We start from the raw sequence: 16,851 nt of genomic DNA, 5'->3' as shown, positions 1-16,851 counted from the left end.
ATTCTCTACCTTCCAAACATGTACATGAGAGGGGAGAAGCTATTTTTGGTGGTGTCAAAATGGTTCCCTGCGGGAGGAGGGGTTGTAATGTGGCATGTTTTAACCACATCATTTGATAAGATTTGGAGCAGACAAAAGCAAGGTCATCCTGACTAGAAGGATATGGAGGGGCAGGGATTGTGTGGATCAGAGCACAGCCTGGTATCAGTGCAGTAGATCAGGGGAATAGAGCAATTTGGTTGTAGTGCTGTTCATCAACGTGAAGAAGAGAACCTACAGAAGTTGGCACTGTCGGATAAAGGATAAGGCTGATATGAGCAGTGTCTGCTGTAGGCAGGGGACAGAGCTGCCTGATATCACCATTATCGATAATCACCACCTTCTGCTGTGTCACGTCACAAGGGTGCACTTAGGTGTGAGAAATTAATGTCATAATATTGTGTTTGTTTGCTAGAGACCCCGTGAGATAATTTTCATTAAATTACAGATCCCAGTATGCAAATCTCCTTCTATTGTATGTACCTACCAACTGAGGTCTTCAGCTAACTGAGGAGATTGTAATATTGAAGAAATATACAAATTGTGATGAAATTCATCGTTTCTGAATGCATTTTCATGTTCATTCTGTTTGTTTGCCTAGACCAAATAGTACTAGGTCACCTAAGAACCCTGTACTACCAATGCTAAATGCTGGAAGGTGTAAACTAGTTCAACAGTGTGAAGTTACTGTATTTGTCTTGTACAGTACTAGTACTAAAGATATAAAGACATATTTAGGGACCGTGTTTGGTGGAGCCACAGGAATGCAGTCCTCGAGCCTTCCTCCTCTTGAATGGATTTATTGAAAGATTACAAATTGATTAGTTCCCTACTGAAGAGCAGTGGGGACTACTTACTGCCGAGAACAAGCTTGCTGCTTAATTTGTTTCTGCGAATAATGAGAGCCAGCAGTTGTCTGCCTCTTTCCTGCTTTGTGATAACACCACTGTCCACATTCTGACTCAAATAGTGTCTGCTCATTTTTATCTTCTTTTTTCTTCTTGTGAGAGTCTGCAAAAGGCCTGGGAAAGACACAGGCACATATGGGATGTTGAGTTTGGGAACTTTTCTTTTGAGTGGAGATCAATACCAGCCCCTCAAACAAACGCCAGCGGAGAGACAGCTTAGCTAACCGTATAACCAACCCTGTTCCTGGAGATCTACCGTCCTGTAGGTTTTCAAACCTTCTCTTAACAAAGAAGCACCTCATTCAACAGCTAGAGATCTCGTTCAGCTGCTTATTAGTGGAATTGGGTGTACCAGATTAGGGTTGCAATGAAAGCCTAGGTAGACCTCCAGAGGATTGGTTGCCACTGTGTTAAAGCCTTAGCTAGCCCATTGGGCTAAGAAGGTTTTAGCCTTTTTTTTCGAGATTTTACGACACTGTCCGCTCTGAATGTGGGTGCGGCTCTCGTTGCGCATGACAGCCAGCCTCCTCGTGTGTTTAACGTGAGATGGCAGCTCATCATACTAACATTAGAAAACGAGGCCACGGTTCCTCTCTCCCCCACTCATTCCTTCTCATAATTAATTTAAAGACTAATTGGAAAACTTGATCTTAACATGTCTTTAATTACATTCGAGTCTTTCATGTCTAAGACTGGACCAGCCCTGAAGCTTAGCTCGCTTTACGGTTAAATTAGACATTTCACGCAATGAGCTGTCATCAAGCACTGCTGTATTTAACAACTGAGAGTTAGAGTGGTACGCCTCAATATTTCGCATTACGCTCACTTGCGTATTTTTATTTTCTACAATGAATGTTGCTCATTGCTCCGAACTGATGTCTAATGCAGATGAGACAGAATCATGAACAAAACTTGACCTGAGGCATGTTTTGCTACAGTTTCCAGGTTGAACAATCTCACCTCCCAACGGTGTGCAATATTTTGCAACCGGCTTTGAGATATGTTTGAGGTCCCGTTTAGTGCGTGTATCTGGGGTGTAGCCCAAATCAATAACGACATATGCCCATGCTTTGAAGCCCAGAGAACATACAAAATGGCTTTCTCAGACGCCCTAGTAGCAAACCGTACCAACGTCAGTCAGTCCGACCACTGATGATGCACGCGCCACAGTTACAGTTTAAATAGACCTTTTTGCTTTGTTTTGTCGTGGCTGAACGTGACTCCGTACTATCAGGGTGAGAGTTAGCCTGTCATACGGGTGGGTGTGAGGCAGGATGAGAATATTCTCAGGCTTATGCAAGGAAAAGTGAGTCCGTTTTAAAGATACATTTCAAGACAACTTTGATTTCAAAATGTACGTATATTTGTTGTTTTTTTAACACGAACGATACACAGTGTTACTTGTCAACATTGATTCAACTGTGTTTTTCATGAATCGGTCTCAATTAGTGTCTTTGTTCAGCCCCAAATGGTTGCTCATATGGACAGCCACCCGAATAATTCTGCTCCTGAAGACCAGATAAAGGAACACCTCTCCATCATTCCCCTTAAAGCCTGTATAACACACTGTCAGCTGCCTTGTTCTGCAGTCATTAACCCCACTCAGGATTCTGATTGATTTAAACCTTTATTTATACAAGGAAGTCCCTCTGGGACCAAGGTATCTTTTTCTGGCGAGTCCTGTTGGCAGACAAAATGTACAAAAACAAAGTTACATCTTATTTACAGACACTATCAAAAATATAGAAAATCTAAAAATAAATAAAATATTATATTTAATAGCATAAGAAACAGCACAAGACGAGGAGCACAGTGATCAAGTCATCACTCAAAGCAAATACATTTGGCCTCTTCCATTATCATTTTCAACAGAACATTTTTGAAGGATTCAATGGAGACAAAGCAATCTAGTGTATCCTGCCGTTTATTCCATATATAGGGCACGTAGCTGACTTCCTGCTGGAGGGTGGAAGTTGGGTTTCGTTCTGCGAAAATGATCCCCACCGGGCTGGGCTGGCCCCGGACAAGAACATTCTCCAGCAGTTTTCCTGTTGGAGGTGGCACGTTTCAAAGTGTCTCAGTATTAAAGGCTACACATTAGTTGTGTAGCTAATATTGACGGAAACACCACACCTCTGTGCTGCAGTAGTGTAAAAAGCCTGAACATGTGTGCCCTTCAGCTGAAGTTACTGAATGGTTTGAGACCATTCTTTGCAGTGTCTCCTGTTGGAGGTGGCAAAATTGAAAGTGTCTCTCTGCAGGGCCTTATAGATGTCTCTCTTTCTCTCTCTCTCTCTCTCTCTCTCTCTCTCTCTCTCTCTCCTCTTTGTCATTCCCTCCCGCTCTGAATGCACTCTGGCTGCACCCCCGCCGGGCCCTTTCACAGGCATTACGTCACAGTGGGATTGTGGGAAATTGGCTGAGAGCCTAATCAAGGCATGCGACGATAATCTGGAGATGGCTAATATGATTTTAACAGGTCTCTCAAAAGGTAATGAGGTCACGGATGAGAGAACGGGGTCACAGACTATTTTCATTTTAAAGAACTCATAAACCTTGTTATGGGCAGCCGGATGTTTTCAATTTGCTCTACTGATTTAAAGGAAAAAGAAATATGTGTATGTGATTAGAAATACAGGAAAATGGTCTGAGATGTGAAGAAAGGTTGCTGTCAGTAGAATGCTGCCTGCCTGAAAAAGCAAAAGTGGCTCTATAGCACCCCCTAGTGATTATACTTAATACTACTCATATATATTACTCATTTTTACTCATTTTAAATTACTCATTTATGTTCTAAGACTGAAGAGGGTCTTCCATGGCTATAGCCCTATTTAACCTGCAGTGTTGCACACGCTCTTGTTGCTTGTCTAACCACACCCTCTCTTTCCACCCCTCTGTTTTGCAGGTATGGTGACATGGTTCCTAAAACCATCGTGGGGAAGATATTCGGCTCGATCTGCTCCCTGAGCGGAGTGCTGGTCATCGCCCTGCCCGTCCCGGTCATCGTGTCCAACTTCAGCCGCATCTACCACCAGAGCCAGCGCGCCGAGAAACGCCGGGCGCAGAAGGTACTGTCGCCGCGGTTACCGCAACCATGGACACCACCAACCGCCACTCTCCACAGCCATGGTCAGACTGTGGTCAAAAATCCACAGTTTGTGGTCAAACTCTGGTCCGAAAACCAGACCTGGGTCGGATATGGATATGAAACACTCAAATGTTGAAAAAGAAATGAACAATTTGAAATGTGTACAGACCTGGGTCAATTGTTTTGGATTCAAATACTTTTCTACGCTTTATTGAGCTTGTCTGGTGTACTAGAACCTATGAAATCCTCGTTTTTGGCTCAATTGCACCTGGCAAGAACAACTGAGCACAGAAAAGTACTTGAATCCGAAGTTACATTTCTAACCCAGGTCTGTTACAAAGTTAAACATGATGGCACTCCTGTAGCAGAGTATTTTCAAAGAAAATGGTCACATCTGATATTTAGAAAGTAGGAGCCTCTTTTAAAAAAACAGTCGGGAACACACAGGAGCTGGTTGCTACCTATGGTTGCTACCGTAGGTCGAACCCTCTGAAGGGGGTTAAAGTATTTCAAATACGTGTTTAACCCAGGTCTGGTAAGATCCATAACTCAGCTCCCAGTGGCCGTTTCCCAGGCTGGAGAGTGGAGTTGTGACTCTGCAGTAGAACAGTAGGCATACTGCTTTGGATGCCACTGGAGCATCGATTTCACTCCACAGACCACACAAGCCCTCCACATGAGCAGCGCAGTCCAGTACAGAGCGTTCACGTGGGCTCACTGTGCATTGTACTGCGACCCATGACCTTTCTATAGCATGTGCTCAAATGTTCACAGTTTTCTTCAAGTTGTTAATGAGGTCATTGAACTCAAAAGAGAAGTACTGTAAGAGCTGGTCATGTATACAGTATGTTTGTGTTTGTTTGTGTGTGTGTGTGTGTGTGTGTGTGTGTGTGAGAGAGAGAGAGTGAGTGTGTGTATGTGCCCTGATGAAAAAAACAGCTCAAGCTTGGTTTTAAAACTGGTTGGTAGCTGGTTGACCACTTCACGCTCCACACTCAACATGGTTTGACCAGCTAAAACTAAAACAGCTAGTAGCTGGTACTTTCAAGTTGGTCATTGCTGGATATAGGTGTGTGTGTGTGTGTGTGTGTGTGTTTGTGTATGTGTGCATGTGTGTGTGAACATGTGTGTTTATGTGTATGCGCGGTGTCCTGCGGTATGTAAACTGTCCGTGAAGCGTTTCTCTCCAGGGCAGGCTATAATTGGATATGCAGGCCCTTTGTAACGCCAGCTCAGCGCATTAAACGGTGTGTAATGAACGTGGAGATGTCTCTATGAGCGGAGACATCGGGAGGAATGTTCCGGGTGACGGGTCCTTCTGTGTCTTCAGATGGAAACAGATCCGTACCGGGAAGCCCCGCTCCTCCGAGACCTCCTAAGAATGTCATTCCGTGACGACACACAAGTCACATGATAATTCACTGTTTGTTCAAGGCTCCTAATTTAGAATACTCAAGTCAACACGATGCACAGGGGAGGCCTTGGGAAGAAAAGGAATAGGAAAAAAAAGATGGCTTAATTCCTTCCAGCGCATCCAAGAACGTAACTGCAAAACCAGCGTGCGGAGCATTTCCAAAAACAACAGTCTGTTTTTCCAGTTAGCCAGGAGAAATCTCCCAAGAACAGAAGAACCCGAAATCTTAGCAGAGGTTAGAAATACGGTTAGAACACATTGAGCATGAGGAACCGGGAGATTGGGCACCAGGGGGAGATTACCTTTGACCTTGTAAGGAGGACCCCCTGCTCTGTGCTGGCAGGAATAGAACTGACCAATCACAGACTCTTGAGCCCAAGTCAGTAAGAGATGCTATAGATATAGCCTGACTTTGAAGGAAGATTTCAAAGTCAGTATGCCTTACTTCGGTAAAACATCCGGACTTGTGCAAGTATTACCATATCTCTGTTGAAACACATTCTAAGACCTTTTTATGCAGTATCTTTAATATCAGGGGATTTTCAACCACGAATCAGGTGACCTGTGGGACCAATGAAAATGAAGATTGATATTTGACTCTGCAGGAAGTATTTAGAGGTCTTTAAAAAATATATTTACCTTGGGTGTTGTAATGTTGTCAGTGAATTCTATGATGATATCGTAACTCGCAATTTTGAACATTTTGAAGGAAATTCATAGGGGATCGTGGATCCTATCGTAATGTGTCTTTTCTGCTGTGATTAACTACATGCAAGTGTTACATTTGTCTTTTTTATTTTAGCAGTTGCTTAACTTGCTGTACTGTGTTTGTGAAGAAAAAAAGGACCAGGGAAAAGCATTGATTGAATACAGTCTCGAGGGCACTTTGACCACAGGGTGCCTTCTTAGGAAAGGTTTCTAACTCACTTAAACAGAATCGAGCAGTCTGAATGCGTCTGCTATCCAGGCCAGCGGGGAAGGGAAATGAATGTCCCATGATCTGATGCCTTCCCAGCCACCGAGCGCAGGTAAAATCACCGCGGCTACGCACGGCGGGAGGCTAAACACACGTGTGTTTGTTCAAAACAGAAAACCAGGCTCGCTAGAATTCACGCGGCGAAGACGGGCGGTGCTAACGCCTATATGCGATACAAACGCAACGGGCTCCCCAGTGACCTCCTGGAGCAGGTAACCGGGTTTGGGCCGCGATCGGAGGGCCTGGTGCATGCGCCCACCCCGCCCCCCCTGGCCCCTCACCCTTTCACACCACCGAGGGGGGGGTCCGGTCCGGCTGGGCTCAGGAACGCAAGGCTGCCCCCGCATACAAGCGCTTACGTGGTGTCTCTCTCTCTCTCTCTCTCTGAAGTACCTCATTTCGGCTACAGCGTAGCATCGACTCCACTCCACCCAGAATGACTGGCCTCTGACCCCTTCCAAAAAAAGAAAAAAGAAAATGGGGGAAGAGTAACACATTGTGCGACATAACCCATTGTGTCCTATCAGAACACCGCATGTAGCTTGGTTGGGCTGGGGGGAGGGGGGCAGAGTGGTGGGGTGGTGCGCCCATGACCCTGTATCCCCTCTTCCTGTTGGAAAGTGACTCTGCAACCCCATCTCCTCTCCACTCTCTGTGTTCATGTACTTACTTATTAACACGCATTTCTGACCCATCTGGCAGACCGGCTGTGGACTGACTGGCCCTGTGCTCGCTCTCTCTCTCCCTCTCCCTCCCTCCCTCTCTCTCTCTCTCTCTCTCTCTCCCTCTCTCTCTCACACCATCGGTCCCATCTGACAGCATCCTGGCTCCCATCTCACGGAGGAATGGCTATGTCGGCTGCATGCACTCTGTGGGCCTGACTCGGTGTGCTGCAGTGCCTTACTGTGTGGACCACGCCACCCGAAAGCTCCCAAACGCTCCCGAACACGCGTCCGACACGGCGTGTGGATAAGCCCTGGCTTAGCAACAGCAGACTAAAGGGGGATTTGATTGAGGTGTTAAAATTCATGAAAGGGTTTTAACAAAGTGAACTACAAACGATTTTTCGCGGTACAGCGTGGGGCATAGGTGAGAATTAGCTGAAGGTAAATTCCTCCTGAGGATCTGGGATTATTTCTTTACGCAGAGTTGTCAGTTCATGGTTTCCGGGCTCTGTAGTAGAGGCAGAGATCCATGGGGTATTCAAGTCCAGGCTTGATGCAGACAGTGTTGTACACTCTTATTTGTAGCTAAACGGTAAGCTTATAGGGACTGAATGGCCTTCTCTGGATTCCTAAGTTCTTAATACTAGAGTAGTTTCATGCTGACATGCACACAGCCCCTGTGGCTATTTCACAGAGTAGTAACACACATTTTGCTCTAGTCTGTAGTGCTTAGAAATATGTTTTAAATGTCAGTGTGACTTTTATGTTATAATAATAACTTTCACTGTGGCTATTTTGGTAAGGCTTTTGCAGCTGTTTTATAGCAACACACACAAACAAATACACACACACACACACACTGCCTTTGTTACAATAAGACACTTTTGTGCTACCAAACAACCCCTGTGGCTGTTGAACGGCAGTGCGACCACCGCTTGGAGCTTTGCGGCTACGTTTCAGAATCTCCACCAAGCGTATAGATGGATTCAATGTGACAGGCACATGGCTGTGTGTACAGACCCACTGCAGAAGTCTGTGTTCCAGTGTAAGTGTTAATGACCAGAAAAGGCTTTTATGCTTATCTTTTAGACACGGTTGCAACGCATGTGATAATGAGGCATTTGCTATTTTTTCCCTTTTTTAGCACGACACACTCTGGGAAATAATTTTGGCTATGCAAGAGCATTCATGCCAGCTACGGGCTTCCCATTTCATTTTAGGTGCTTTAGAGTGCTTGTTAAAGTGACCAGCTCTTGTGTAATTTCAGCGTGCAATGAGCTACAAGTCTAGACTGGTTCCAACTTTGCAGTTTTCCCCTCCAAATGGAACTAGATTTCAGGTAGTTTTATAATCGAATCAACTTTAGAAACAGTTAGGGACAGGAAAGACAAAATCAAGTTTAGTTGGATGGTCAGGTGATATTGGCTTGAAATTGGCTGTTCAGCTACTTCCATTGCGTGCTTTCGAAGATTGAGTGGTCCACTTGGTAATTAACTGCATTATGTTGAATCCGGCCCTTTGAGTCGATGGTATGGAGAAGAGAAAAAAAGATGGTTTTCATGGTTAAAATAAGGCGGAGAGTCTGTGTAATACTCTTAGGTAATATATAACTTACACAGTTTTTGAGATTGATGGGAAATTTCTCATCTCTGCTAAGATCTATTGAATGGGAAGATATTTGACGGGGGCTATATGAATATGAATCCAGACAGTGCGAGTTTTAACCATGAGCCATTCGTCAAAGAAAGCAGGCATATGGCAAATAGAGAGGGCCAGGCTAGGAGAGGGGTTGTTGTGAATGCACTCTGCCCAGTAGCCAATAACATGGCTTCTCACAAGGCTTCTGTGACATCATGGGGGTGTGGCAGAGGCTTTGTGAGAAAGTGGGTGGGGCACGGTGCCCCCTGCTCCCTCCTGGTCTCTGCCATTGGCCCCTGGACTAACGCCCCGCTCCACGGCTCTCTCTCTCTCCCCCCAAGGCCTCGAAGGAAGCCGGCCAGGCCCAGATCTCCAGGGCCAACCCCGTCTTCGAGACCCAGCACCACCACCTGCTGCACTGCCTGGAGAAGACCACGGTGAGAGCTCTGTCTGTGTGTGAGTGTGTCTGCATGTGTGCATGTGTGAGTGTGTGTGTCACTGTCTGTGTGTGTGTGTGTGTGTGTGTGTGTGTGTGCGTGTGCGTGTGCACATGTATGTGCATATATACGTACACTATCCCTTGAAAACACCTTCTCCCTGATCAGTATGGAGTTACCCACAGCTCTGATGACGCTTGGCTTATGGCCCAATTCTCTCTCTATTCTCCCCCCCTCAGTGCCTCAGCCGGCTCCCTCCTGGAGCTGCCGCTTTTACCCCAGATCTGCCCCTCGCACAGCCCCCCAGAACAGGGGCTCAGCATGTCTGACAGCCTATTAATTGCTGCTGTCATACAATTCTGTGATAAGAGTTAGGGCATCTTTACTTCCCTGTGATTAGATTTTTTCATCCTGAGACTCGATCAGTGCATCTGCTGAAAATCAGACTCTCAGCAATCCAATAAAAGCTGCAAGCAAAGCAAAATCCAGACTCTACCTGTCTTCTCAAAGACCTTCTGGGGCAAATGGAAATCACTACTGAACTCTTTTCCTGTTATGTCACTGAGTGTGTTAGTATGTGCGTGTCTGTGCCTGGGTGCATGTGTGTGGGAGAGAGAGTGAGAGAGAGTGTGAGAGAGTGTGAGAGAGAGTGAGAGTGTGGGAGAGAGTGTGAGAGAGAGTGAGAGTGTGGGAGAGTGTGAGAGAGTGTGAGTGAGAGTGTGGGAGAGAGTGTGAGAGAGAGTGTGAGAGAGTGTGAGAGAGAGTGTGGGAGAGAGTCTGAGAGAGCGAGTGTGAGAGAGTGTGAGAAAGTGTGTGAGAGAGTGAGAGAGTGTGAGAGAGTATGAGAGAGAGTGAGAGTGTGAGAGAGTGTGAGAGAGTGTGGAAAAGAGTGTGTGAGAGAGTGAGAGAGACTGTGAGAGAGTGTGAGAGAGTGTGAGTGAGAGTGTGCGTGAGAGTGTGAGAGAGTGTGAGAGACAGTGTGCCGTTTTGAGTATAGGCCTAGTCAGCTCCTGAAGTTCATTGTTTGATGCCCCACTGTGTAGTGTCTGCGTCTGCCCCCCCCCCCCTTCCATTTCACAGTTGATGGGGGTCACAGAGGTCAGGCTGTGAGCAGCATGCTCATGTATAAGAGAAATCCCCGCTGTATCGGGTGCCCCTGATTCAACAACATCAGCACAGCACTGTACATGTCTTGGCCTCTGCCTCAGACCTGCTTCTTTAACTGAACATAAACAGTGTGGTTCTTTACCTGAAGATAAATATTACTGTGGTTCTCTATCTGAACAGAGACATTATTATGGTTCTTTACCTGAATATAAATATTAGTATGGTTCTCTACCTGAACAAAGACATTAGTATGGTTCTTTAACTGAATATAAATATTAGTATGGTTTTCTTATCTGAACAGAAACGTCAGTATGCTTCTTTACCTATTGAGACCAGCCTAAAAGCAGCAGAATAAACAAAAGCAAGATTTACTCATTTTCTGTGTGAAAGTGCAAACGCAGATTGCTACATCCTCATATTGTTCTTTGGCGTTTCCTTTGAGAATTAAGCTATGTTACCCTTTACTCCCAGCTTTTCTCAGCAGCCCTTAAAGACATCAGGAGACACACACACTCAGAGAGAAAAGGTAACATGGCAGAGAGGTGAAAGTGTAAATAGAGGAGTTAACACAGATGGATATAAAACAGAGTACAGGCAGGACCTCAGAACTAGGTTAGTGAGCCAATGGTTCACAGACGCGACACAGCACTCTATAAACGCGGGGTTATCGTCCCCGCCCGCGCGCATATTTCACGTCTCTCGCGGTATCCATTATTCAATGGCACACGCGGGTGATTGATGCGTTTCAAACCGTAAGAACTGAGCATGTGCAATGCCACTGCTCCTGGCGAGACCTTTATCCTGAAGGAGAGAGAGGAGGAGGAGGGTCATTAATAATGACAGTGACTCGCTCCTCTCAGTGATGAAGGGAGTGCCGGTACGGTCCTGCTCTGTTTCTGCTAGCGTGTGGTGAACACCATCTACATCAGGGTTATTGGCCCTTAAATGAGCGTGCTGTAGGGTTTGCCTAAGCCGCACCTGCACAGTGTATTCTCTACAAGTCTATTTGCTTTATTTTCACCTTTTCCAGCAGCAGTCATCTGGATAACTGCGTTGAGGGAAAACCCGGAACCTTCCCAAACTGGAACATGGGCTGAAGTTGTAGTTGTTAACAAAATAGTTGTTCTGGGTTTTACACAGTGCAGTTATCCTGCTAACTCAGTCAACCCCCAGACGTACACCCTCTATATATTTTGACCTGAACAAAAATGGTGAATAAATAAATAACCGTCAATGCACGGTAAGCTCATAATCATGTTCATAACCAGTTCCTAATTCTCTCTCTCTGTGATAGTAATGCTCTCTCGCTCTCTCCTTCAGAACCACGAGTTTGTGGATGAGAAGACGTATGAGGCCAGCTGCATGGAGGTGTCGCTGGTGAACCAGCTGGGCTCCCGCTCCTCCTCGCTGAGCTCCTCCCACCACGGCCTGTCCTCCTGCTGCTCCCGCCGCAACAGGAAGAGGAGCCTGCACCTCCCCAATTCCACTGCCGCCGGTCGCCATGGCAGCGTGCAGGAGCTCAGCACCATCCAGATCCAAGAGAGGCCGCTGTCCAACAGGTAGGCCTACTGTCACACTACCACAATCTGCACTGAGACACGTCCAACTGGTACTGAACACTACCACACTCTGCACTGAGACACGTCCAAAAGGTACTGAACACTACCACACTCTGTATAAGACATGTGCAACAGGTACTGAACACTACCACACTCTGTACTGAGACATGCCCAACAGGTATGGCACACTACCACAATTTGTACTGAGACATGCCCAACAGGTACTGCACACTACCACACTCTGTACTGAGACATGCCCAACAAGTACTGCACACTACCAGACTCTGTATGAGACATGTCCAACGGGTACTGAACACTACTACACTCTGCACTGAAACAGTAAAATGTCCAGTATTAAATCAACATGCTCAGAGTACACATGTTGGACATTTTACTGTGTTCCATGGGCCTGTATTACAAAGCGGGATTACTGAGTTACAGTAGCTGGATAACTGCACAGAGTAAAACCCAGAACCCTCAGAAATCTGGAACATGGACTGAAGTAAAAAGAGCTGTTCTGGGTTTATTCAGCGCAGTTATCCAGCTAACCCATGCTTCATGATGCAGGCCACATGTCTCTCCACCATGCACATAGATGGGAACATGCCCGCCCAACTTTGGGGAAACATCAGATCAGACGCCATCTGGATTGTAGCTCTACACTGGACAACACAGACAGTAATATATATATATATATAGCGCAAACTACAATAGAAAATATCAGCTCTACAGTGTAAAATGCTGGTTCTACTGTAGCTTTACAGTGTAAATCGGTGTTGTAGCTCTACTGCGAAAAAGTCTGGCTCTACCATCCCTCTACTACATAAAACTGGCTCTAGCTCCATTGCAGAGTCAGTACACATCTGTTTTGCTTGCACTCACCTAGAACCTCTTCATTTTACTGAGTGCGGAGTTCATTCTTCCCTCAGAGAGGATCATGGGTAGAGCAGCCTCTTCACACTCTGCTAAGCCAGAAAGCTCAGCATTCATTCATGGGAATTTCTCCTTCTGGCTGACAGCGGTTCACAAGGTGGTAAACAGCCTGCCTCGGATGAACAGAAAGGAGAAACACAAACTCCCCTCTTCTCTCTGTGGCTAAGCTGCTCAGGAATGATGCAGGCTTTGCCTGTGAGCCCCAGCTGTGGTCAGTGCTGGTGGAGCAGACGGTTTTGGACGGGGACAGAGGGAGAGATCACACTGAGGCTCTGTGTTCCAGCCCGGGCCGACCCCTCTGTGCCCCTGCACACTCAGGCAGACAGCTGTTCCCATAAGCCCCTGCTTAAGTTTGGCAGGTGCGGTCATCCATCTTGGCTGCTGTTTTGCCCCCCCCCTAAGGGCTTGGATAGGCACGGTCAGCTCGACTTCTCCTTAACACCTGGAGGAGAAGCGCAGCCATTTTGTGTACGCTCCCAAACCGCTACATCCAGCAGAAACGCTGGCCCATATGGGCTGGCGCTTGGCACCCTGCAGATGCGGTCTCCGCTCTGAGCCCCTTTGGGTCCAGGCAGACCGAGCCGGTCTCTCGCTGGAGCGGAGCGGGAATGTTCAGCTGGGAGGAATTCGCGGCTGGATAACATCCGACGCTGAATACCGGAACGCTGGGAGTCCGCTGGGCCCGGGCTCGGAGCCGCGCGGCGTTGCCATGGCATCTGATGGCGCTGGGATTGGCCGGCTGTGGAGACCTCTGTGTGGTCTGAACCGACGGCTCCTGATTTACACAGCAGGAGGCTCAGCGGTGTCCGTGAATGTTATTAATTAAATTCTCTCTCTCTATCTCTCTCTCCCTCTTTCTTCTCTCTCCCACTCTCTCTCCTCTCACAACTTCTTTGCTCCCTCTCTCTCTCCCTCCCTCTCTCTCTCTCTCTCTCTCTCCCTCTCTCTCTCTCTCTCCCCATCTCTAGTCGCTCCAGCCTGAACGCTAAGCTGGACGAGACCGTACCGCTGAACTGTGACCAGCCCTACATCACGGCCGCCATCATCACCATGCCGACCCCGCCGGTGACCACGCCCGAGGGCGACGAGTCGGCGAGTTCATCCAACTACTCGCAGACCAACATCGTCCGGGTGTCGGCCCTATAGACTCCACCGTCCTTGCCAAGGTGTCGGGCCTCAGAGAGACTCAACACCCCCTACTGGAGAGTGCGGTCATTACACAAACTGAGGAGCCTCGGACCTGTTTTTTACTCCAACACTGCGGGTGTTGGTATTTAGTATAACACTGACACTGGGGATCCTCCACCCAGGAGGGGGTGCTGTCTGGAGAAAGCCCCTGGGCTTAAGGCTTCAGATCCTACACTCTCACGGGAAAGATATTTTTAAATATTGTGTGTCTTTCAATATGTTGTCTTATGGATTAGAGAGGCGGGGGGGTGGCCATTTTTTTTAAAAGACAGCATTTAATCACATGCTTGGGATCAGAGGAACTTACAGTATGTTGTATATTTAATTGAAAATAATGATGTAACAAGAAAGACTTTTGATACTAATACGTGAAGAGGCACATGCATGTGTGTGCATGTGCCTGTGTGTGTGTGTGTGTGTGTGTGTGGGTGTGGGTGTGTGTGTAAGTGACTCAACATGCATGACCTAATTGCAGTTTCTGAATTTGTGAATCTGTGTCCCCACCCTCCCCCTTTCCTGAAACTACAATTCCCATCACCACGAGCAATAAGGCTCTTTTCAGTTCATCTCTGTATTTCGCAGAGGAGCGAATCACCTGCTTGGTTACTTCTCTCACTTTCTCCGTTGAGTTACTCAGTGCAAAGAGGATGCTGATTGGCCATTGTGAATACCCTTCTCTGATATCCCCCCTCCGAGCTTGTCTCCCCTCTCCTTTACTGCGTTTACATACTCAGTAATGCATCATTTGTAATTCTTGGTTGGTGAAAACGTTTTATAGCTGCATTGAGTCGTACTCACACTTTAATTGTGAAAGAAGAAAATGATGTTTCTTGTTGTTCATTTGTGTCTATAATTACAGCAATCCCCAATACACTTGCAAAGCATTAAGAGGACACAGAAAACTCTTTAAATCAGTGGTGTTGGATAAGACTGGACACCTCTGCTTTAAGTGCTAAATCAACACAACAGATAATGATACTGATCTTACTACATCTCACACTTTAAAACGGTTTAAAATAATGGCCAAACTGCAACCGATCTTAATGTTTCTTCTGCTGATGCAATTTTGCTATTGTATGAAGTTGGCTAACTGAAGCAAACCAGAAAGCCACATTTGTGTACCTTGAGGAAATCCTAGTTGATTATGAAGTATTGTGTTACTCTTACCTTTTCTCTAACATAGCCAGACGTATTACGTGTATTACGTAACGTTACAGTGTAAAGCAACGTCAACAAAAGTGTAGTGGTGGAAATACTGATGTGAAATTTAATTTCCTTGTGGAGCAGTTGAGCTGAACGAAGTTTTCGGTAATTGTGATAAGCTGGCTCCGCGCGCAATAGGCTACTGGCTCGTACAAGCGCTGTTTAATGGAGCGTCGTACCGTTACGCCATTAGGCTAACATCATTCCTGTGTGTGGAACCGAATGCAACGAGACACTTCACTTCACTGATCGCGGGTAAATCGCATCAATGTGAAATGGGTTTTTTAACCAAGTAAAATAATGACCTTATGCTGTCATTGTTGTTTTTCTGTTGCCTTGTGTAATTTCAGATTGAACTATGGGTCTTTTTCACCATTTTGTTTTTCCAGAGTACTGTACAGTACTGTCCACCTTTGGAACGCCTTCCCCGTAGATCCCACCTCTGCTCAGAAATGGCGTTAGAATTTCCAAAATTGACTCGTGTGAATTATGCAACAAGGGTTTTGTACAGATTTTCATTTTATTGAGAAAAATAGAGAAACACATAATATTTTTAAAAACAAATTGTCATGTATAGCTCATTAAATCTTACTCCATTTTTGGTTGTAAAAATATATATATAAAAATTGCCGACTGTGTTTAGTGACCAAGTGCTGTAAATTGTTCTTCTGTGTAGTAAATATTTATCACAGTTAGTCATTTTAATCATTTCAAATGCCGTTTCTATTATTTTATTTCAGTTAATAATCAGGTACTCATCTTATCAATTCTATATCCTCCCAAGACCCGGCACTTCATATTTGTCCTCTTTCGGGGACATGAGTCTCTGGTCTTAGTCTTTGAACCATAAATTCAATTAAAAAAAAAGAATATTGTTGAAAATATTTTCACTGCATTATCCAAGACACTTGTATTATGCCAAATACAAATACTTTTTGCTAATTCTGGCAAGGTCTCAGGAGGATATACCTTTTTGTTTCTTGACCGTTAGATCAAAAAGATGCATGCAGTCAGTCATCGATGACTTTGGTCTTGTTGTACCGGAGAAAAGTCTGAGTTCTGTTCTTGATTTGTTTGTCAAAGCTCGAGGCTTTAGAAAGGTGTATTTAATGTACAAGAGACTTGTGTAAATTCAAGAAATGACTACTTTAAATTTGTTACGGCTTGTGCTGTGGACAAAATATAAAAAAATATTTACAAATTAGAAACAGCAAAACACATTGTTCTGTTCAGTGTGGTCTATGAATAAATGAGAAAGTCACTGTTCTATTAAAATACTAGGGGAAAAACCTTGATTGAAATTGTCTTGTTTTCAATCATAGATACATGTTAGTCCTTTGACAAATGTCTTGGACATACACCCTGTTGTTCAACAATGTTTATTTTCCCCACTATCTATACCCTCATCAACACCTGAAAACAATTAACCGAAGGATGAGGAGAGGAGATGGATAAGAATAAACATTTCCCATCTTTCTCATCAGAGTTAGCATATTAACATATGCTAGCATAAGTTAGCATATTAACTGTAGCAAATCACTTGGCTTTGTGTACAAGTTCCTACTTTCACTAGCTGAGCTGCATCCTGATAAGAGACGGAAGGGAAACTATAAGGATATGATGAGGGCAAAAGTCATTTTAAGTGGAGATGGAATGTGTGGTCACATGTGTATGGCCAAGTTAAATTAGTCTTGCC

General features: G+C 45.5%; 1 protein-coding gene across 2 annotated transcripts in view; it reads left to right on the top strand.

Annotated features, from left to right (window-relative positions):
- kcnd2 (potassium voltage-gated channel, Shal-related subfamily, member 2) overlaps positions 1 to 16,450 on the top strand; it is a 152,828-nt gene extending 136,378 nt beyond the window's left edge. Inside the window, exons 2-6 of one of the 2 annotated variants that reach the window (XM_061252365.1) lie at positions 3,853 to 4,015; positions 6,539 to 6,637; positions 9,079 to 9,165; positions 11,593 to 11,831; positions 13,733 to 16,450. In XM_061252365.1, the coding sequence (XP_061108349.1) occupies positions 3,853 to 4,015; positions 6,539 to 6,637; positions 9,079 to 9,165; positions 11,593 to 11,831; positions 13,733 to 13,910 (766 nt within the window). In that variant the 3' untranslated portion in view covers positions 13,911 to 16,450. Of the gene's footprint in view, positions 1 to 3,852; positions 4,016 to 6,538; positions 6,638 to 9,069; positions 9,166 to 11,592; positions 11,832 to 13,732 lie in introns of both variants that reach the window. The other variant, XM_061252364.1, reaches the window with a different exon arrangement.
- Positions 16,451 to 16,851: the final 401 nt, after the last annotated feature.

The sequence above is a fragment of the Conger conger genome, chromosome 8, assembly GCF_963514075.1.
Source record: "Conger conger chromosome 8, fConCon1.1, whole genome shotgun sequence".
Classification (NCBI taxonomy): Eukaryota; Metazoa; Chordata; class Actinopteri; order Anguilliformes; family Congridae; genus Conger; species Conger conger.
Note: the sequence above shows the minus strand (reverse complement) of the source record. Positions and strands in the feature narration are given on the sequence as shown.